General features: G+C 34.3%; 1 protein-coding gene across 7 annotated transcripts in view; it reads left to right on the top strand.

Moving 5' to 3' along the window:
* The first annotated feature begins 1,459 nt into the window (after positions 1-1,459).
* DYNC1I2 (dynein cytoplasmic 1 intermediate chain 2) overlaps positions 1,460-22,870 on the top strand; it is a 53,975-nt gene continuing 32,564 nt past the window's right edge. Inside the window, exons 1-5 of one of the 7 annotated variants that reach the window (XM_043487829.1) lie at positions 1,460-1,625; positions 3,069-3,185; positions 5,388-5,505; positions 15,991-16,081; positions 21,504-21,563. In XM_043487829.1, the coding sequence (XP_043343764.1) occupies positions 3,078-3,185; positions 5,388-5,505; positions 15,991-16,081; positions 21,504-21,563 (377 nt within the window). In that variant the 5' untranslated portion in view covers positions 1,460-1,625; positions 3,069-3,077. Of the gene's footprint in view, positions 1,626-1,672; positions 1,872-3,068; positions 3,186-5,387; positions 5,506-15,990; positions 16,082-21,503; positions 21,564-22,870 lie in introns of those variants that run through there. The other 6 variants (XM_043487827.1, XM_043487828.1, XM_043487825.1 and 3 more) reach the window with 6 other exon arrangements.

A 22,870-nucleotide genomic window follows, 5' to 3' on the forward strand; every position in this document is an offset into this window, starting at 1 on the left:
TTGCAGGAATAAAGATAACCATCCTAAAATTCATATGGAACTTAAAGGGACTCCAAATAGCTAAAAGAATCTCAAAAAAGAACAGAGTTGGAGGTCTCACACTTCCTGATTGCAAAACATACTACTACCAAGCCACAGTAACAGAATGCTTCCATGACTCCAGAAGTTTCCTTTTGCCTCCTTGACAGTTAGTTACTCTCTCCAGCCCAATGCAGGCAACCCCTGGCTTGCTTTTTGTCATTGCTTAGGATTCTGCCTTGTCTAGGGTTTCATAAATATGAGATCGGTACATAGCCATTTATGTCTGGCTTCTTTCACTTTGCATGATGTTTTCAAGATTCATTCATGCCATTGCATATATGAGTAGTTCATTCCTCTTGGTTGCTGAATAGTATCCCACAGTATGAATACATTACAATTTTATCCATTTATCAGTTAATGGAAATTTTTGTTATTTCCAGGATTGATTTTTTTTTTCTTTACAGTTACATTCAGCTGTATCAAATTCTGGATTTCTTCTCATTTATCCTGTTTGCAACTAACCAGAATTCTTGAATCTGTGAATTAGTGATTTTCACTAGTTATGGAAAACTGTATTTTCATCTGAAATTGCCTTTACTCTCTCTCCCCTTCTCATCTAAAATTTCATGAGATGTTTGTTAGACCTACTCCTCCTACCCTCCGTGTTTCTAAATCTTTCCTACCTATTTTTTTTTTTTTCTCTCCATATTGCATCCTGGATAGTTCCTTCAGGTACTACCTTCTAGTACACAAATTTTCTCTTCTTGACCTGTTCCTAATATTTCTAGGTCCCCGGCTGGATATGAGTACATCATATTCTTATTGATTCATTGATTACAACAGTAATCATTTTATTTGCAGGCTCAAATAGATATTCCATGTGTACATGAAGAAATTTAAGAGGAAATATAGCAATCAGAGGTTTTATTGTTACTTTTCATAACTGCAATAATCCAGCTAATCAAGTTTACAACCATGAACGCTGGTGAAAACTGAGTAAAGACTTACAAATCTTTTTATAATTAAAGACAGTTTCTCACATTTTTTGACAGTGAGGTTATACTACATTTTCAAAATTTAGATTTTGTATTATAGATTTTGCTTAAACCTCTACAAGGCGTTTTTTTTCTAATACTGGTATAAATATTTTAGAAATGTTCACCAAATGTGCAGTGTAATACGTAGGTTCACCACTTTTTAAAACTAGGCCAATGTGGAATCAAATTTCTTAAGATATAACACATACAACATTGTGAGGATTGACCAACCGAGGAGACTACATTAAAGAGAACAGCGGGAAGTTTGTCTCTGAAATCTTGAAGGAAGGCCTCAAAGAGGGAACGCGAAAGACTAGGAAACACTACACGTCCCAGCATGCTTTGCGACTACCGTTGTCCACAACCCCCAGAGTGCCTTGCTCGCCGAATGCCGATTTCCCTCACAGCTGGGGCTTGTAGTTCTCTTTGGAGCCAATCCGGCGAGGGAGGCGTTTGCTTAGCCAGCTGCAGGCTATTAGGCTTAGTCTTCCAGTTTCGGCAAAGGGGAAACACTTCGGGTCCTTGGGTAGAGTCTTTGTCTCATCTCTTGGCTACTGCTTTACTCAGGTAAGTGGTAGGGAGGCTACTTCTCCCCGCCGCTGGGGCCTTGCCTTGCTGTCTGAGAGCGACTCGGCTGGGGCGAAGCCGTTTGTCTCTAAGCTCTCGCCGTAGCAGCCGCCGCCCATCCCTCTTTGTGTGCTGGGGGAAGCCGCGGAGCTAGTGGCGGCGGCTGTTGCTCTTGCGGGCGAAGGAGAGGGACGTTACCGGGAAGTTGCTGGCAGGCGGACTCTTCCCCATCCCGCCACCGAACAGGTGGGTGGACTGCCCTTCCGTCCCCTTCTGTCTGCTGTGTCTCGCGTCGCGGTCCTAAGGGCGGCTTGGCCTGCTGACAGTGCCGCCCAGCCCGGCCCGGCCTTGGGAAGGAGAGGCGGGGTGGGTCAGGAAGGCTGGGGCCTCGACGAACCCACTCCCTTCTCTCTGGACCCTTCGGAAGGGCCCCGAGAAGCCTTGAGGCTCGTTCGAGGCCACCTCCCCAAGAGGCCCTAGGTGAACCGCGCCCTCTTGGTCTATACCCAGGGGAGAAGTGACTCCTTTTCGCCCTGCTCACCCGGTGTGTGTTAGAAAGTACCCAGACGCGGAGATTGTAGCACAAAATTCCTGAGACTTTCTCTTTCTTGGAGTTTTAAGAAAGTGAATGTGTCAGGCCTGGAGGCTCCAGCCTCTCGCAGGTTGAGTGGTCCAGTCAGCTGTGTGCAATTGTTCAATCAGACTTTGTTGTTGGGCTTTGACTCAAAGTGTGTTAGAGTCGCTCAGTCATGTCCTACTCTTTGCGACCCCAACATACTTAAAGTGTGTGTGTTGTATGTTGTGTGTTGTATAGCCCGCCAGGCTTCTCTGTCCATGGGATTCTCCAGGCAAAAATACTGGAGTGGGTTGCCATTTCCTTTTCCAAAGGGATAGCATCCTGGTCTCCTGCATTGCAGGCATATTCGTTACCGCCTGAGCCACCAGGGAAGCTCTACCTTTAAGTACAGTTGATAGTTATATTTGTGTTTTGCTTCTCCATAGTATTACTAATTGCATGGTAGTTTTAGAATTTATAGGAGTTTTCTGTCTGACTGCCTGTTTTATCAGATTTCTAGGAGTGAATGCAAAACTGGTAGCTGATTTACTGTGTCTTAGAGCTTGGCTTTTAATGGCAATCCCTGTCCTGTTTTAAGAGCCAGAGACATTGTGTTAAATTTGAGCATGTGAACATTAAAGAGTTTACTGAGTGCTAATTACTATGCTTAACTGTGAATATTTCCTATATACATCTGTTTATAATGATTTTCAGGTCTTAGTAGTATATATGCTTCTTTTAGTTTAAAAGTAGAGTGTACATGTTCTCATTTGATGACCTTGAACTACATGGCCTTTCAAGACAGTACTCTTCTTGAAAAACAGTTTTAAAAGAGTACTCCTTTTACCAATTTAATGATGATTGTAAATGATTGTATGCTTCTTAAGGTTGCAAACATGTCTGACAAAAGTGAATTAAAGGCAGAGTTGGAACGTAAGAAGCAGCGGTTGGCTCAAATCAGAGAGGAAAAGAAGAGGAAAGAAGAAGAAAGAAAGAAAAAGGAAGTATGTTTGATTTTTTAAAAGATAATATAAAATAATTGGATTTTAAGTACTTATACCTTTATTGCTTTCAGAATAGTTAAAATTCCAGCAGTTGTGACTGCACATATAGCACTCTAGGTGAAAAGCTCAATATACATACTTAGTCTTCTAGGAATATGTTTACTATATAAAGTAAGGGGCATCTGCCTTGTAATTACTGATAAAATGTGATATAATCAGAGCTTAGTTTGGACTTTGAGCTTATCTGAATATCTTACCAGTCAGAACTGCTAGTTGTCAGAATAAATAATAGCAAAGAGAAATATAGACTAGATTATTAATTGTTAAGGGATTATTTAATTGATTGTCTCTCCTTTGTCATGAGTTGGTCATTGAAATATTTTTACCAGGTAGTGGGTTTGATGTTATCATGAAGGTGGGCTAGATACTTAGATCTGATTTTTGGCATCACCATTTTATTATGTATGGCAAATATACATTGACCCTGAGCTAGAGATATTTTACTTGCTCCTGTCTTGAAATGTACATTTGTCCCGATGAAAACCGTGTAGACAGATTTGTATATTTTTATCTTCAATGTTTTAAATGGCCAGTGTTAAGATAGTTTGTTCCTAATGTGACATTAGTATGAAGTTTTTCTATGTGATAGCCTGAACCAGGGGCCCCCAACCTCCAGGATCTAATGCCTGGTGATCTGAGGTGGAGCTGATGTAATAATAATAGAAATAAAGTACACAATGAATGTAATGTGCTTGAATCATCCCGAAACCATTCTCCACTCCCTGTCCATGGAAAAATTGTCTTCTACGAAACTTGTCCCTGGTGCCAAAAAGGTTGGGGACCACTGGCCTAAATAATAGCCAAGACTTCTTGGAATCTCTTAGGGAAAAAGAAAAACCAAAGGTCCAACTTATGTGCAGCATTGCTATGGTGCTGTAAAGGCCTACAATGGAAGAATTTTCTAGTTTATTCTGAACCTTTTTGTGATCCATTACTGTAAGGGTGTTGGACCTTTAGGTTAGCTATTTGATTAAAAACTGATAGAAGCATGAGTAAGACTGGCAGAACCATTCCAAACTAGTACCTATAGTCTTAAACCCTTCAGAACTGAGAGCAAATTTGGTATCTGTTTTCTAAACATGGCCAAAAGTGGCTGTACAGAATATCTATTAGATGATTTATATCTAATTTAAAGTTTATCAAGCATTACAAGAAACATTAAATCAGTGCTATTAAACAGTAAGTCTAATCATTATATATTGATACAGTGTTTACTTGATAATATAGTTTCTTTGGCTATTTTAATGAAATTTTCTGATGACTCTTTTAAGTTAAAATGGTATGATAGAATATTATGACTAAAAAAAGTTCACTGCCAATAATTGTATGAGTAATGGTTGTCTTAGCTGAAATAGAGTTTTGAGGTGTATACATAAGACTTTTCCCTTTAAGGCTTAAATTTCCCTTGAGATGTTGAGAGTATTGATTTGAGAGTATTGAGGTTTATAACTGGAAGATTTCGCTAAAACTATGAATGGCTAAAATAAAAGTTGATAAAAATTTCAGTAACGAAAAGTTTTGTGCTATGCAAGAGTAGATTTTAATTTAACCAAACCATGAAAATAAGACCAATAGTTGATAAAAATAAAACCTTTCTCCAGATGAATTTTTGACAAACGTCCTCTACATAAATTTGCATAAGTACAATGAAGACTACATATAGAAGTTTGAGGCACTTGTACTTTTTCAACAAATCAAATTGTTCATTTACTTAAAATTTGTTATGTCTTAAATGATAGTCTTTATTTTTTTTTATAGCATTTTGATATTTATATATTTGTGAGATTTCCACAATTCTTGACTATGGATAGCAATTTCATTTTATAAATTAAATAGAAATTGACTGTACTTTTTGAACGTATCTGTTCAGAATGTTTTTGTGAGAACTTCTTGATTACATATAAAAATGAATCAATTTAATACATATCATTTGGAGATTTTTACTAAAACTATGAGAATGATTTTCTTTCTTTTTTTTTTTTTTTGAGAATGATTTTCATTTGGTGACTATAATGTGTATTCAAAACTAAGCCCACCTCCAGATGTATACAGTGTTAGCACATTATTTAAAACATATGTATTTTTGCAAATAGAAGTGTTTCATACCGTATGTAAATTTAAGTTTTAACTTAAAAAATTTAGACTGATCAGAAGAAGGAAGCGGTTGCTCCTGTGCAAGAAGAATCAGATCTTGAAAAAAAAAGAAGAGAAGCTGAAGCATTGCTTCAAAGCATGGGTCTAACTGCAGAATCCCCCATTGGTAAGGATAAGATTATATCTGTTAATAAAAGAGAGGCATAGATCCTACTCAGCTCAGATATACATGAGATGAGTGAGTTGATTTAATGTATTTTGTATATCTTTCTTATTTGTGCCTCATAAAAAGCATTAATCTTATAATTTGTTTGGAATTGACTTTTTCAGATGTGTTAATACATTGTTTATTTTGTTTGTTCAGAAGAGCTGCAAGACTATATTTATTAACATAAGCCAGTTGACTTTTCTTGTTAAATCAGTAACTTATTTCGACAGACATTTATTGAACTAGCTTTCTGTGCCATACTGTATTAAGCTCCATGATGATTGTGATTCCTGATCTTCTTAACTCTATAATCCTTTCTATAAGTTAAAGAGAGGTATAATGAATCAAAATTCTAAAAGTGTACTGATGTTCAAAGGTATAGGAGTGGAAGGAGAAGCTTATAACCTTCTGCTGTCAGTGCTAATAAGGGAAATAATATTGGTAGCTCATTTTGGCAGCAGTTTGACTCAATCTTGTTCTTTTTCTGGACTCTTCATTTTTATAACAGTACTAGACCAAAAAGCTGAAATAGTAAAAGTACTGAGGACAATCTTGTTACGTATAGATATTAAATGCTTACTTAAAATAATTCTGAACTGGGTGCTGTTACATAGTATTTTAGTTTGATGTGGCTTTTGTCATTTAGCATCCTAAAATTCAGGGTTAGTTTGTGGGCTAATTCATCTAGTCCAGAGGACAAATAACAGAGGTAGTACCTGCTGTATGCCTATTGTTGTGAACGGCAACATAACAGTCTTTAAGTATTATAACTGTCTTGTTAGAGTTACTATTTCTAGAAAGTTTTAAGGTGAAAAAAGCTGGTTACTTTCATGGTCTGGCTTCATTGTTATTTCTTTCAGTTTGTGCTGTGCTTAGTCACTCAGTTGTGTCCAACTCTTTGCGACCTCATAGATTGTAACCCATCAGGCTCCTCTGTCCATGGGGATTCTCCAGGCGAGAATACTGGAGTGGGTTGCCATGCCTTCCTCCAGGGAAATCTTCCCAACCCAGGGATCAAACCCAGGGCTCTCACATTGCAGGTGGATTCTTTATCATCTGAGCCACCAGGGAAGCCCGTGAATACTGGAGTGGGTAGCCTATCCCTTCTCCAAGGGATCTCCCTGACCTAGGAATCAAACTGGGGTCTCCTGTATTGCAGTTGATTTCTTTACCAGCTGAGCTACCAGGGAAGCTCTTTCAGCTTATTTGTCTTTTTCTTATTGATAAAATTTGAAGGTTGAAATACTTAATTTTTATGTCTTTTATTTGGTAAACTTATGTTGCACATTGCAATTTTAAAAGGAAATTAATCAGAACACTTTTATCTTGTTAAAAAAAAAAATACCCTAGAACCTAAACCAGGTTGCTTATTTGCTGTATAGGCTTTAAGTGATCATTTTTTTCTGAGCCTTGGCTTTGGTTTTCTCCCATAGGATTTTTTTTTTTCCTTTTCTATTCTCTTTAGGACTTCAGTTTCACTAAATTCACTTGCTCATATTTCTCAATTTATGGCCCACCTCCATCATCTATTCTTGAATGTTCTTTAGTTGTGTGTGTGTTTCTCCTTCATTACCCCTCTCCAATTTCATTCTCCTTCACAGTCTTGCATTAAGTACTGATTCTTGGGTTTTTGACATGCATCCTTTTGATCAGATTGGCATGTGTTGACATTTTTCCAGTTTTTATGTATGTATCTGTGTGTGGATATGTTTTATGTGCATAAGTGGTATTGTGCTCTGTGTTTCACTTTGTCTTTTTCCTTTTTTTCAAAGCAGGTTTGTATTTGAGATTTACCCATGTTGTTACATATAATCTAGTTACTTATTTCTGACTGATACATAATATTCTATCATATACTGTATTTTACTTATCTGTTCCTTAGTGATTTCTTCTGTCTCTTTGCTTTGCTTTCACAAGCAACACTGCAAAGAATATATTCTTTTCCCTTGAAAGGACTATGGAAGAGTTTCTCTGGAATGTATGCTGAAGAATTGGCTTGGTATGTTATTGTAGACTTAGATTTTTTAGGTCCTACCTACCACTCTGAAGAATAAGTTTATCCTTCTGCTACCAGTGTGTGAGAAAGTAACTGTTTCACTGTATCCACATCACTTGATATTATCCAACTTTCTAATTTTTGTCTACCTGATGGGTGTAAAATAGTATGTCAAAATGTTTTAATATACATTTATCTGTTTACAGTGAGAGTGGCCATTTTTTCGTTTATCTACTTTTCACATTTTCCCTTCTATGAATTGCATATTCATGTTCTTTGTCCATTTACTATTAGGGTTCTTTATTTTGCTGTAGGAGTTCCTTGTATACTTAAGAGAGGACTTATTTGTTTTAGTCTTTTTAAAAATACCTTCTCCTAGTTTATTTTCTACAGTATTTAAAAAAAATTTTATTGAAGTATCGTTGACTTGAAATGTTGTGTTAGTATCAGATGTACAGCAAAGTGAATCAGTTATGTCTATACATATCTCACTCTTTTTTAGATTCTTTTCACATATAGTTCAAGTGTTGAAAAGAGTTCCCTGTGCTATACAGTACTATTATGTATCAGTCAGTCATTTCAGTTCAGTCGCTCAGTCTTGCGACCCCATGAATCGCAGCACGCCAGGCCTCCCTGTCCATCACAAACTCCCGGAGTTTACTCAAACTCATGCCCATCGAGTCGGTGATGCAATCCAGCCATCTCATCCTCTGTCGTCCTCTTCTCCTCCTGCCCCCAATCCCTCCCAGCATCACAGTCTTTTCCAACGAGTCAACTCTTCACATGAGGTGGCCAAAGTATTGGAGTTTCAGTATCAGCATCAGTCCTTCCAATGAACTCCCAGGACTGATCTCTTTAGGATGGACTGTATATGTCAGTCCAAATCTCCCAAATTATCCCTTCTTCCTCCTGGTAACCATAAGTTTGTTTCCTACATCTGTGACTCTATTTCTGTTTTGTAAATAAGTTCATTTGTACCTTTTTTTTTTTCTAGATTTCATATTTAAGTGATATCATATGATATGTTTTCTCTGTCTGACTTCATTCAGTATGACAACTTTAGGTCCATACATTTTGCTGCAAATGTCATTGTTTTGGCTTTTTGGTGACTGAATAATATTCCATTGCATATATTTTCTTTATCCATTCCTCTGTCAAAGGACATTTAGATTGCTTCCATCATAGTATCTTTTATTGAAACAGAATCCTTCATTAAAAAGAATTATTAAAAAAAATTAAAAAAAAGAATTATTCATTTGGTTGCATTGGGTCTTAGTTGCAGCACCTGGGATCTTTGCATCATGAGGGATCTTTCCTTGCAGCATGTGGACTCTGTAGTTTGGTGCTTGGGCTCGGTAGTTGTGGCATGCAGTCTCTCTAGTTGTGCCACATGGGCTCCAAAGCGCATAGGCGCAGTAGTTGCAGCATGGGGCTAGTTGTTCTGGAGCATGTGGTCTTAGATCCCTGATCAAGGATAGAACATTTTGATATGTTTAAATCTTTTATTTTAATAGTGGTCAGATCTACCATTTATAGACAACAACTCCCTCCCTTTTTTGGTCTTCTTTTAAAAGATATCCTTTCCTACTTAGAGAATACAAATATATTCTACATTTTCTTTATTATTTTAGCCTTCACCTTTAGAAGGCAGGGATCCAACCTAATTTTTCTCCATTTAGTTATGTTATTTAGGGTTTTTCTGTGTATGCCTATAAATGAAATTTGCCTGTAATTTTCTTATGCTCTTCATGTTCAGTGGCCACCATGGTTCTGGTTTTAAAATAAGTTGGATAGCTTTCTCTTTTGCTGTTTTGTGGAACAGTTGTAAAAGATAGATATTATCTGTTCCTTAAACACTTGGTAGAACTCAACTGTAAAATTATCTCAGATTATGCTTTTTGTCCCCAGAGGATAGTAGAGAACAGGAGTTATTCACCATTTCAGTTTTTCTAATGGTTATAGTCTATTCAAGTTTTTTGTTGTTGTATCAGTTTGATTTTTTTTTTAAATAATAAAGGTTTATTATCACTCACAGTTTCTGCCAGTCAGGAATTTGGTAGTGGTTTAGCTTGGTGGTTCTGGCTCAGGGTCTCTCATGAGGTTGAAGTCAAGATCAGTCAGAGCTGAAGGTTTGACTGGGGCCTGAGGATATGCTTTACCAGCCATGTGATTTGCTCAGTCACGTGGCCAGCAGGTTGGCTTTGGTTGTTGGTGGGAGGCTTGAGTTCTTATCTGTGTGGGCCATTCCATAAAACTGCCTGCTTGAGTATCCTTGGCAGCATGTCACCTGGCTGCAGTGTGTCAGCGGTCCCAAGAGAAAGAGAGCTGGAAAGAAGCTATCCTTTTATGACTTAACCTTGGAAGTCAGAGAACATGGCTTCTGCCATATTCTGTCTGTTGGAAGAGAGTCACTAAGTCCAGCCCACATTCACAACGAATTTTGACATTCTTTAAAATCACCAAAATATGTATGACAAACTCATGGATCTTCTCATATTTTGAGATGATTATATGCTTTTTATTGCCTTTGATATGTTCATATAGTTTATATTGTTAGGTTTTCAAATGTATAAGCGTGCTTACATTTTGGAATAAATCCATCTTAGTTATGAGAAAATATTTTTCTTACATAGCACTAGTATTTAGGAATTCATCTATAACTCAGAGTCAGGCCTGTAGTTTTTTTCCTTTTACTATATTTTGTCTGGTTTTATTATAATGATTATAGTAATCTCATTAAGTGAGTTGTGTAGTTTTCCACCTTCTGTTCTCTCACAAATATCTAAAGATCTTTCTAGTATTTATTTGAAATTAGGCCTGGAGAATAAAGGATACAGGCGAAAGCATTGGCTGTCAAACTTTCTGGATAGTAACAATAAAAGTAGTTTCTGTATCATAACCTGGATGGATACTTGTTTTTCTTTTCACTACAGATGTATTTATTAAATATTTTTAAATCGTAGAAGTATGAAAACACCACTAGAATATTCAAAAGGATTTATTAAAAACATCAGTCTAGTTTTAGCTAAAATGTACTTTTTCCCTTTTTAAAAAAAAATTCTGCTGAAAAGAATTAGTTTTTTTTAAAGAGATACAGCTAAGACGACTGCTCTTAGCTTCTCTTTGCTGATAGATTATTTATTTGATCATTTGATTTTTTTTTTTTTTGTCAGAGGTCCTTAAGAACAGTGATAGCATGTTACATTTTTTATCCCTGGTGTCCATTGCAGACTGGATGCTTAAATGATTATTCAATTATTATTAGGTCATATGTCTTTCCACCTACTAAGACCAATAAAAGCCATCTGCTTTAAAAACAGTAACAACAAAATCTTGTTTAAATTTAAGCAAAATGCATAGTGGAAATTGAAATTTGAATATTTCACAAAAGAAATATGGCTTGATTATTTTTTTAATGAAATTTAAGTGGCCAGTCTTAAAGTTAATTTTAGGCACAACTTTCAAGACATATTTCATCAAATGTGGAGTTAATAAACACTGATTTCCCCACCCCCCAAAAAAGTGAATCTTTTTGAATGTGTGACTACTGTTTTAACCATCTTACAGAGATGAAAACAGATTTTGTCAGTTGTTCTGTAGCCTGAATCTGTATCAGTAGGGCATAGTATATTGCTTCTATATACTGTGATAATCAGTTTTTTATTAGGAATAAACAAAGTTTGGTAGTCAAAGTAAGTATAGCTTCATTTATCTCCTTCTCTTGTAACTTCCAATATTTTAAATCTGATTTTTCCAGTTTTATCGAGAAATAATTGACAGATACATCACTGTATAAGTTTAAGGTGTATATCATGATGATTTGATTTATGTGCATATGTAATATGCTTATGTGTGTGTGTGTATATATATATACACATACACAGAGTGAAAGGATTACTACAGTAGGTTTGGTTAACATCTATCATCTCATAGATAAAAGAAAAAGAAAAAAATTTCTCCTAATGATGAGAAGTCTTAGGATTTGCTTTCTTCCTATGTATCATACAGCAGTGTTAACTCTAGTCATCATGTACAACATTCCCTAGCACTTATTTATCTAATAACTAGTAATTCTGATTTTTAGATAGAATTTCTATGTTATCAAGTCATTTTTTTCAGGTTTAGCTTAATTTTAACAATTCTTATAGTATTTTAATGCAATAAAATTTTATTAATTTCTTTTACAAAATTTACCTTTGGTCTGAAACATTAAAGAGAATAAAGGAAACATTTAGGGGAGATTAGAGGAGGGATTTAACGCTATCAGAAGAAGGGGTCATAGGAAAGGAAGAAATTGATATTTCAGAAAATTAAAGTTTAAAGCATCATCTTTCAAGACAAAAAAGATAAAGTATGAAAACTTAAAGTTATTTAAATGTTAATATTCCAGTCTAGAAACACTTATAGCCACAAGAGGGCATTACTGTGTAACTCAGCCTTTTGAGTGCCAAGAATCATAGATGAGCTGTAAGAGGCCTCACATGGTTTGGTTATCTCAGAAGCTCATTCCTCCCATTTGTGCTCTTCCAACACTCCCTACATTTACTTTCTTTAGCTGTCCACCTTTTCTGGGTTCTTCTTCCTGGCAAGAGCCCCTTCTTGCTAGAGACTTTCTTCTACTTCGAAAATAATTGGACTGTGCACCATCCTTGTTCATGTCTGTGACTTTTGTGTAGTTCTCAGTGGTTGACTCAAAGTTGACTCTGGTTTCTAAATCTAGGTGCATACCCAAGTCCTTTGTGGTTTTAAAATTTCTAGTTGTTTTCTTCATAGACCAGTTGGCAACAGCGTTAATTTTATATCCTGGGAAGGCCAAGCTCTAAGCTAGTAGAAGAGGCCTTCTTGGTTCTTGGTTAGCTTTTTGTCATCAAGAATCAATGTCACGGCCTTCCAGTATTACTTGCATGATCGGTGCAGTTAATGGGGGTAGATTTGTCTTTCAGTTTACTTCACATTTCTTCCTTGGTTTTTGAAGAAAGGATTAGATATCTCTGCTCTAAACTTCTAAGAAATTTAAATTCATTCACCTGATTCACTCATATAATACTCACTCATAAATCTTTTATTTTGTACCATTTTTAAAGCCTTACTTTAGACTATATACAGAACTGTATGGTGAAGATAATCTGATTGAATCACTGTTCTAATCATGCAAATCATATTTCAGGTACTTGGCAAAGGCTAATTAATAAAGCTTATATGTTATTTCTAAAGCTGATTGTACTCTTAAACCATTTTTGAAAATGAATTCTAGAATTTAAGTCTTTGCTGAAATTTGAATGGCTATGAGCTATTTAGTTTTTGTTTTTTTTTTTTTAAGCTTTCCTGAGTGCACGCGTTTATTCATTTTTGGGTGGTGTTTATTGGAGGCTGGGAGTATAGTGACATTGCCTTATTGTGCAGTTACTATATTCTTTGACTTTTCTAGACTAATTGGGTTAAAATAAGGTTGTCACCAAATAATGCTTCCTTTCCCTTTTTTCCTGTTTACATTCTTCCTTTTTCAATGATAGTCATATTCTTTTTCTAGATTTGTCCCTTCTGTGGTATAGATTGATGTTGCAAGATGAGTTTGGTGGGCCAAATAAAACTTTGAGTCCTTAATGAGTGTCTTTATCAGCTGGTTTGAAAACTGTCTTTTGGTTGAAAGAATAGTTCTGAGAAAGAGATTTTTGTCTAGTTACAAACTTGAAGTTGTGATTTATTTTGCTTCTGGCTGAAGATCTGTGTTAATTTGATTGCATCACCCCTGTGATTTATTTATTTATTTTTTCTTTTTTTTGTGTGTACAACCCAATAAGTCTCAGATATACCACTCTCAATATAGAGTGGTATATCCATAGGATTTTCCAGGCAAGAGTACTGGAGTGGGTTGCCATTGCCTTCTCCATGATTGCATCACCCCTGTGATTTATTTTTTATTTCTGAAACTTTTGAGAATTGCCTAATTTAATGTATTTACTTATGTATGTATAATTGCTGTTTAACCTGTTTTCATAAAATATTTGAGGTAGCATTTTTTTAAACACAGTCTTAACTAGTTCAGATACTATGATGAACTTATTGATTAGAGTTAAAGTCACCAGAAAGGGGAAAAAACATTAACTGGAAAATAATTTTATAATTATCACAATTAGATTGATAGGAATATCACTGTTTTCCTCAAATCTTTCATTTATGTATACTTAGAAAAATTATTTTCCTAAGCCTAAAGTTAAGTATAATAATTTAAAAAGCTAAAAACTTCTTCTTTGGAAATCTTTAATATGAAAACATTGTAGTACCTCACTATAACTCAATACGCATATTTGTGCTTATGCTTACAGCACAGTAGACAAACCACTGTTAGATATTATCTTTATTACTATATCAGTTGGGACTTGGGGGAAGCCTCACAGTGAGAGTTGGACAAAAAGATGAGGAAAAACTTAACCTTAGAGAAGTTCAGTTCAGTCGCTCAGTCGTGTCCGATTCTTTGCGACCCCATGGACTACAGCATGCCAGGCTTGTCCATCACAAGCCCCCTGAGTTTGCTCAAACTCATGTCCATTGAGTTGATGCCATCCAACCATCTCATCCTGTGTTGACCCTTCTCTTCCCACCTTCAATCTTTCCCAGCATCAGGTTCTTTTCCAATGAGTCAGTTCTTCATATCAGGTGGCCAAAGTATTGGAGCTTCTGCTTTAGCATCAGTCCTTCCAATGAATATTCAGGATTGATTTCCTTTAGGATTGACTGGTTGGATCTCCTTGCAGTCCAAGGGACTCTCAAGAGTCTTCTCCAACACCACAGTTCAAAAGCATCAATTCTTCAGCGCTCAGCTTTCTTTATTGTCCAACTCTCACATCCATGCATGACTACTGGAAAAACCGTAGGTTTGACTAGATGGACCTTTGCTGGCAAAGTAAGAGAAGTTAGGGGACATTGAAGTTCTTTTATTTCAGATACAAGTCATGTTTAGCTACTTTGAGTTATACACACAGCCCCTAGCACAGTACTATCCACATGTGAATTATATAAAGGCAATCTGGTTTTAGCATTGTTTCCAAGAGATTTTAATTGCAAAATTAGAAACCTTTTATTATATTTTTATGGTCTTTTGAAATTTGAGCAAGAATTAACCACAGTATCTCAGGAAATCAACATTCTAGCTGTGTTTATTTTCCTTCTAATCTTCCTAATGGTTTCCAGTAGAATTTGGCATTGAAAACTAAGGTTGATCTGTTTTGTGCCTATGTTTAAGATATAAATCATCATACTATACTTGGTGCATTTTGTTAGATTAGCAAACCCATTGTTTTTACTGAAGCATGTGTAAACATTTAAACATAATTTTAAGGATTCAGTGAAAGTGACTATTCCAAAAACATAGACTTTTAATTAAGTACATATTTTTTTAGATTGGTTCCTATGTAACTAGGAACTTAACCTTCTTTTCACTAAACTATTAAAAGAAGGGCTTGGAGTTCAACATAAAATATATTAGTCACTTGATATTGTATATTGAAAAATTATTTTAAAAAGATACTTGGGGTTGGGGGCATTTATGGTAAAATTGAACCAGAAGATGGCAGTGATGATCCTCTTATACTCCCTGAAATGGTAATCAAAAAGTTTACAAGTATAATAGCATGAAATACTCATGTTCAACTTTTGGTATCTAATGTTAAAAGTAACAAGTTAGGGGAGAGCATTTGCTGTTTGTTTTATATACTATGAAAAATGTGTATTTTTCTATAAGAAGGGATTAAGAATATTTTGGGTGTCTGTATCTTTGTCTGTACACTTCAGTTTTTTCTGAATACTGGGGTAAGGAAGTTACCATTAAGCCTTGCCTTGTTTAAGTTGCATGCATCACTTTATGTTATGCATCATGTCTAGAAGGCATGTTGTTTTATGGCCTGTTTGCATTTTTCACCCAAATTGCTGGAAACTAATGAACTTTTAAAGGAGTCATTCCTTTACCAGTAGTCATTTCTCTAAATTGGCTCTTTTTATTTATTTTTTTTGGAGGGGAAAATTATATCGTTTAAGACATTAATTTTTTTTGAAAGAAAAGATTGACAAAAAATAAATGATCTGGTGATCTTAAAAGCAAAAAGTTAGAAAGGGGAGAAGGAATGCTTTCCTTTGAAAATTAGTACCCACATTTGGTGTTGGCCGAAATGAAAATGCATCCTTTCATAATCTTGCCTTTTTTTTTTTTTAATATAAAGCCCAAATGCATTTTGCCAGAGAAATTGCATGAATCGTCAGCATGCATTGTTAACTTTGTCTTTCTCCTCTTCTTTTACTGTTCATTTTCATTCATGTACTTTTGTTTTTTGGTTTGCCATTATTTTTTCTTTTTTGTTAAATTACTTCATATTAAATTACTTTTGAAACGTCATAAGCTGAGCAACCTCTCCGTGTAGTAACAGCGGATACCTGTCTATTTCACTATTTAGTCCCTCCTCCTATGTCTCCATCCTCCAAATCTGTGAGCACACCAAGCGAAGCTGGGAGCCAGGACTCTGGAGATGGCGCAGTGGGATCTAGGTACAGTAATCTTCTTTCAATATTTTAATGATAGAATGCATTTACTACCCAGTTACTGTCAGTGGTATAGAGCAACTCTAAATAGTTATGTTGAGTTAGTCGTAACATTTTGAAATCTAAATGACACAAATTGTTTATTGTAAATTGGGGGGAAATTTTTTAAAAACGTTATTTTACTGTCACACTTGATTAATTTAGCTACTGACTAGTTAACTGATTTATGCTGATTTTCTTATATTAAAAATAGAAGTGTTAATTCATTAAATTATTTTTTCTATTTAAGCAGCAGTGTATTGGTTATTATGTGAGTGTTTTGGGTATAAATAGTGTAAAATCTCTCTTATGCTTAGTTTCCATCTGGTAATTGAAATAAACAATTCAGTTAAACAGCCTAATTCTATTAAGTTATTCTAATTAGGTAGAAAATAATAACACATAAAATATCAAGAATAAGGAATAATTGCTAAGGAAACATTGAGTGTTTACTGGCTTCAAAAAAATTTTAAAAAGTAGTTACTGGCTTGAGGGCATTATGCTAAATGAAAGAAATCAAAAGGAAAGACAAATACAGTATGATCTCACTTATAAGTGAAATTTAAAAACCGAAACTAGCTCATTGATACAGAGAAAAGATTGATTCATTTTTATTTTCATTTTTAAAATTTTTGATGTTTGCCAGAGGTGGGGGAGGTAAGGGGTGGGCAAAATGGGTGAAGGGGGTCAAAAAGTACAAACTTCCAGTTATAAGTCATGGAGATATAAATGTCCAGCATGGAGACTATAGTTAACAGTTTAACTACATATATATATATATATATGTGTGTGTGTGTGTGTGTGTGTGTATATATATAAACACCTTATGGTGGTTTAGTTGCTAAATCATGTCTGACTCTTGTGACCCCATGGGCTGTAGGCTGCCAGGCTCCTCTGTCCATAGGATTTTCCAGGCAAGAATACTGGAGTGGGTAGCCATTTCCTCTCCAGTAGTTAACAATAATATGTTGTATATTTGAAAATTGCTGAGAGATTGGGTCTTAAAGAGAAAGAGAAAATCATAAGAAAAAATTTTATAACTATGTAAGATGGATGTTAACTAGACGACTTATGGTGATCATTTCACCATATATACAAATATTAAATCATTATGTTATATACTTGAAACTGATATTATATACCAGTTATACCTCAATTAAAAAAAAAAAAGTTCACTGCCAAGTTTTCCTGAACTTGCATCTTCCTTGTAAAACAGTATCTCACATTTGTTTTATCATCCTGTATACATGTTGGGACTTGATTTTCAAACATTCAGTAAGATTTCAACTTCTTTCCAAATACCGTACTGAGAAAAGTATTACTTCTCTGTCACACTCCGAATAATACCAAATCTTTATTTAACAACATCTTACATTTTGATTTCTTTTGGCAACTGAAATGAGACTAAACATAGCCAGTTAAAAAGCTTTATTCAGAATCCTTATTTTGGGCTAGGAAGTTACATGTCTTCCTCAGGAAAACCTAAACACACCTTTTAATGAGAAGTAAGCTAAGAAGTTTTATCTTTGTGCCCAGGCACCTCGATTGAAGTTGCAAACAAGTAATGAGTATCTAAAAGACAAGACAAAAAAAGAAGAAAAGGGGCTAACTAATCCATAAACTCAGTCCTTTAATCACTTTCTGAATAATCAAGTTGTCATTAACAATTAGAAGACACAAAAGGCTTACCAGTCTGAGTGTGAGATATGCTTTCCAAACCTGTTCTGTTTATAGAACTGAAAACTGCAGATTTAAGCAATAATCTTTGTGGATGTTAAGTGACATGATAAAAGAATATATTATAGATTAAAGGCTGAATTTATTTAATCTAAGTTCATTTTTAAAGGCTAAATTTGTTTCATGCTTTTGTACTTCTGTATTTTTATACAAATATGTTAGTATTCCTTTCCTAGTACACAAGTGGCATTTTCAGAAGGGCTTTATTTTTCCCTTATAATACATTACCAAAGTAAAAATATTTCCCAAGGTAAAAAACACAAAAAAATATTTATTAAATTTCTTTACTTGATATTATATATTATTTTAATGCCTATACTGTATTGTGTTAATTCACTGTTCTTGATTTTGAACAGGAATAGAAAGATTACTCTAATGCAGCATCAGCTAGTTTGCTTTCAAAAATACTATGTAGCATGTATGCAAATTAAAATATGACCACCTGAGTTTCATTGGAAAACCTAAAGACTATTAGAGAGATCCAATTGGAATATTGTAAATTGGTATAGGAAGTAAGTAACTGTTAAGAAATATGTTTATTTTGTTAGAATATATATTAATTAAATTGCCAATTTAATGTTAAGTGCTATAGGCTATCACAGAAAATAACGTTCTTGGTCCTTGCCTTCATGGAACTTGCATTCTAATGCTCATTAATTTATATAACTTAAATATAGTATTCACTGTATTGAAAAATCCTAAGAATAATGTGCTAAATTGTGTTTAAAGTGTAGATTTGTAGATGTAAAACAAGAAAATGAGTATTTAAGTATCTTTAGGGATATGTATTTTTATTTTTTATATTATGAAAATATGATAACATTTACAGGAGACTTGGAAAATACAGAACAAAGTTACATATAGTTCCACTATATTGCAATTTTTTAAAATACATAAGTGTTTTTAGTTGGAGTTTCAATATCAAACTCTCAAAAATTAGTAGAATGAACAGACAGAAAAGTAGAAGGATATAGTAGACCTGAAAAGCACTATGAACCAATTCAACATAATTAAAATCTATACAATTTTCACACAACAGCAGGATACAAATTCTATTCAAGTTCCTATAGACTATAGACCTGGAGACACTGAAACATATCCAGGGACATAAAACAAGATGCAAAAATTTCATGGTCTAAAGGTATTGAAATCATACCTGTGCTCTCAAGTCTGTTATCACTGTGAAATTATGTTAGAAATCATGATCAAAAGATACTTTAAAACAATCCACATATTTTCAAATGCAATGTGACAATTACCAAGAGAGATCTTTGACTTAGCTATTGAAAGCCTCAGTAAAGTTAAAAGACTGAAAAATCACACAGGGTGGTTGCAGAGAAGAAAGCATTTGAGAAATTAATATAAAAATGAGAAATTAACATCAAAGATACCTTTAAAAAAGGGTATTTATTTTTTTATTAGAGAATGAGTACAAGATTAATGGGAGAGAAATTCTCTTTTTGAGTGAGATGACTTGATATCTTTTTAGTCTTAATATATATGTCATCTCTTTTGAGAATCCAAACTAATTTTTAATTGTTAATTTTCAAGAGGACTAAATATGTTCACTTTTTAACATATATGTACACACAGCAAGAAGACTATGAATTCCTTTAAATCATCTCCAGATTCCATAATAAATAATTAACATTGTTGATTAATTGATGATATTGGCAGTGAAGTAATCGCATTTTAAAATATGTGACTTTTTAAAAGAATGCTAGAGTGTGAGAAAGAAAAAGAATGGATATAATTTGAGCTGGCATGATGATAATGAAAAAATAAACAGCAAAATGCATGAAGATGTGTGAGATGTATAAACCTAATACACTCAACTCCTTTAGCTGGCCAAGACAGTCGATGGATTACTACACTTGGGGAATAGGAAAAAAACATATTAGACATTTCCAAGTATGATATCAAAACATCTGAATCACAGTTTCTCAATGCCAAAAGTTTCTGTTCGGCCTGGTGGTAATTTATGAATAAATACATAGGAGGCCATGAAAAATATTTCTGTAACTTTGCTGACTGGCAAGTTGCATATCATTAAGATTCTAGTTCACTTTCTCGACTGCAAGTTGCATATCATTAAGATTCTAGTTCACTTTCTCAATCATTTCTGTTAACTCTAAGATTTAGATAACAGTTATTCAATGAGTAATCCATGCTCCTTATCCTTTTTTTTACATTCTTTATCAGTTTATCTCTTGGACTTTTGATTATATGTGTCAGGATTATATTAAAATTTTAATTTATATGTCTGGAGATGCCTTTAATATAATCCCATACTTTGTGTAATATATTTTTAGTACTGGCTCTGTTCTGAGGTAGAGTTTTACTCTATTTTAGACCAAAATGACATCCTTAACAAGGAGCTCTATGTCATTGGTAATAGCTCGAACTCTTAGAGAATGTAAAGGGTATGTACAGAACATTCCTTGGAGAGCATCTCATAGAACCTCTTCTGGTTTAACAAAGCCTGAGTTTGTTGCTATTCATTGCTTAGTATAAAGTAAATCTTCACTGTGGCCCCTTCTTTCTTTGTGTACACATGTTACCATTTAAATCCCAACATCTTTCTTTATATTTTTAAAATGAAGCATTTCTCTAGTTCATTTGATTGCTTTTACTGTTAAGTTGCATAGGCAAGTAAAGATTTCATTTCTTATATTTAAATATTATAGTAGTTTTAGTTGTACATTATAATTTGTTGCATAAATGAGAAACAAATATATTTGACAAAGATGGTAGCACTGAATGTATTGTGCTTAACTTTTTAATAGGGATTCTGAGCATCATATGGTACTATACATAATTATCTTACATATTGCTAATCTATAGGAGTACCAGTGTGATAAAGGACCTTTTATTCTAGTAATGACTAAATTTTCCTTAAATCTTTTGGAAAAGATCCCGTGGAAGTTGTTTCCCCAATAAGCAAGGCTAAACACAACCGAATACTTATTTAGGATTGATATTCTCCAAAAGTTTAGTTCAGATAAATTCTTTGAACATAAAATATTTTTCCTGGCAAAAAAAAGTCTGCTTTTTCCTAGAGACAGAAATCTTTAGTTGCTTCCTAAAGCAGATGACATGTAAGCCCAAGGCAGTGCTTAACCCATAAATTACATAAGGGTCACATTTTGGAAACTTAAGCTATTTTGTATCCCAGTGGAATAGTCTTTGGTTTTCTTACCAAAAGGCTTATGTGTTGACTCATTTCCTTTACCAATATGACAATTTCCTGCACACATTTAATGCTTTGGGCAAGATTATGATATGTTAACTAAGATGTTTTTACTAATGCTTTTTTCATTAGGAAACTTCAAATTTCAACTATATGTATAGCCTAGCTTGTTATCATCCAAAAACATGTTATTTGGGATGTTGGCTCTTTTGTCTGTTCTTATCCATTATTTTGCAAGAATAGTTTCTTATAATCTGAAAATACTGTCTTTTAACTATTCTAGGTTGTATGTTTGCATTGCATGCACTAGAGCATTTGAGTGATATCTCGTGTTTTTTTGTACTAACCAGAACATGTGGTTTTTAATTGTGAACAGTACTTTAGCTATTCATAGAATGTATTTGCTTGACTAACTTATGGCCTTTTTTGCTAATGCTTCATGGTTGTCCTACAACCATTTAGGACGCTGCATTGGGATACAGATCCATCAGTTCTTCAGCTTCACTCAGATTCCGATTTGGGGTATTGAATAGATTTATTACCTTCCCTCTTTTATAATTAATTTGATTCTCTGTGAAATTGTCCTAATTTTATTTTTCTTAAATTTCTAACATACAGATAATACGAAGAGTGATATTTCACTGTGACACCTCATTTGTCCTCTGTCATTAGTGAAAAAAATATTTTATATATCTGATTTTATAGGTACCCTAAGTCTTATGAATTTAAATGTCTAAATTACTTTTATTATTGCTATATTTTTGATGTAAGTTTTTCTACAGTGTATTACAAACTTTCTAAACTTAAAAATACATACTCTACATGCAATTGAATCTTTTCTAGGTTACTCAACATGAAAATTTATTTTCCTATATTAAAATTTCCTGATGATATTTAAGGTTTTGAGAGGAACAGAGCTGTCGGTTTCTACACTGTGGCTCCAGATTGCTATTGATTTATTCATTTATTCATTTACTTATTTATTCTAGTCTCCAATGCAAACTATAAATGTTTACTTCTGCCACTGTGTCTGACTCAGATAGCTCTTTTCCCTTGATAGTTTGCAGCTTCTAAAACATATGTCCCTAATATCTTTAGAAATTAGGTCTAAAGTAAGAATAAATAAGCCTTACGTGCATGCTAAATTGCTTCAGTCATGTCCAGTTCTTTGTGACTTTTTGTACTGTGGCCTGCAAGGATCCCTGTCTATGGGATTCTCTAGGCAGTGCTGGAATGGGGTGCCATGCCCTCCTCCAAGGGGATCTTCCCGACCCCAGGGATCGAACCCACATCTCTTATGTCTCAGGGCTCAAACTCACATCTCTTATGTATCTTGCATTGGCAGTTGGGTTCTTTACCACTAGTGCTACCTGGGAAGCCCTTAAATAAACCTTGAATAAGGCCATGTAAGAAAAGTATATGGGCTTCTTGTACATTAGCTGGAAGTCCTCTCTGTTGGCTGCCCTGAGGCTCCCCCCTCCCCAACTGCTTGCTTGTTCTCAGTAAAAGTGGCTTTGGATAAGTAAAGTATTATCTCCCCAAATCTATCCCTAAATCTTATTTTGTTTGTTGTAGTATTGTGATTTTTATCTATTAAACCCTATATGTACTCAAGTTAGTAACTTGTTCTTAATGTTGTTGACCCAAGCACTTTTTTTCAGATATGAAAAATATCTGAAATTATATTTCAGATATGAGTAATTTATTTTTTCATATGGTTTATATCTTGAAAATTAGAATATAAAATTTATTTCAGATTTTGTTCTTGGAATGCTAAGTTACTTCAAATCTTCCTAAATTTTTCCATTTAATTCTTTGATTATGCTTTT

This window comes from Cervus canadensis, chromosome 15, assembly GCF_019320065.1.
Source record: "Cervus canadensis isolate Bull #8, Minnesota chromosome 15, ASM1932006v1, whole genome shotgun sequence".
In the NCBI taxonomy this organism is placed as follows: domain Eukaryota; kingdom Metazoa; phylum Chordata; class Mammalia; order Artiodactyla; family Cervidae; genus Cervus; species Cervus canadensis.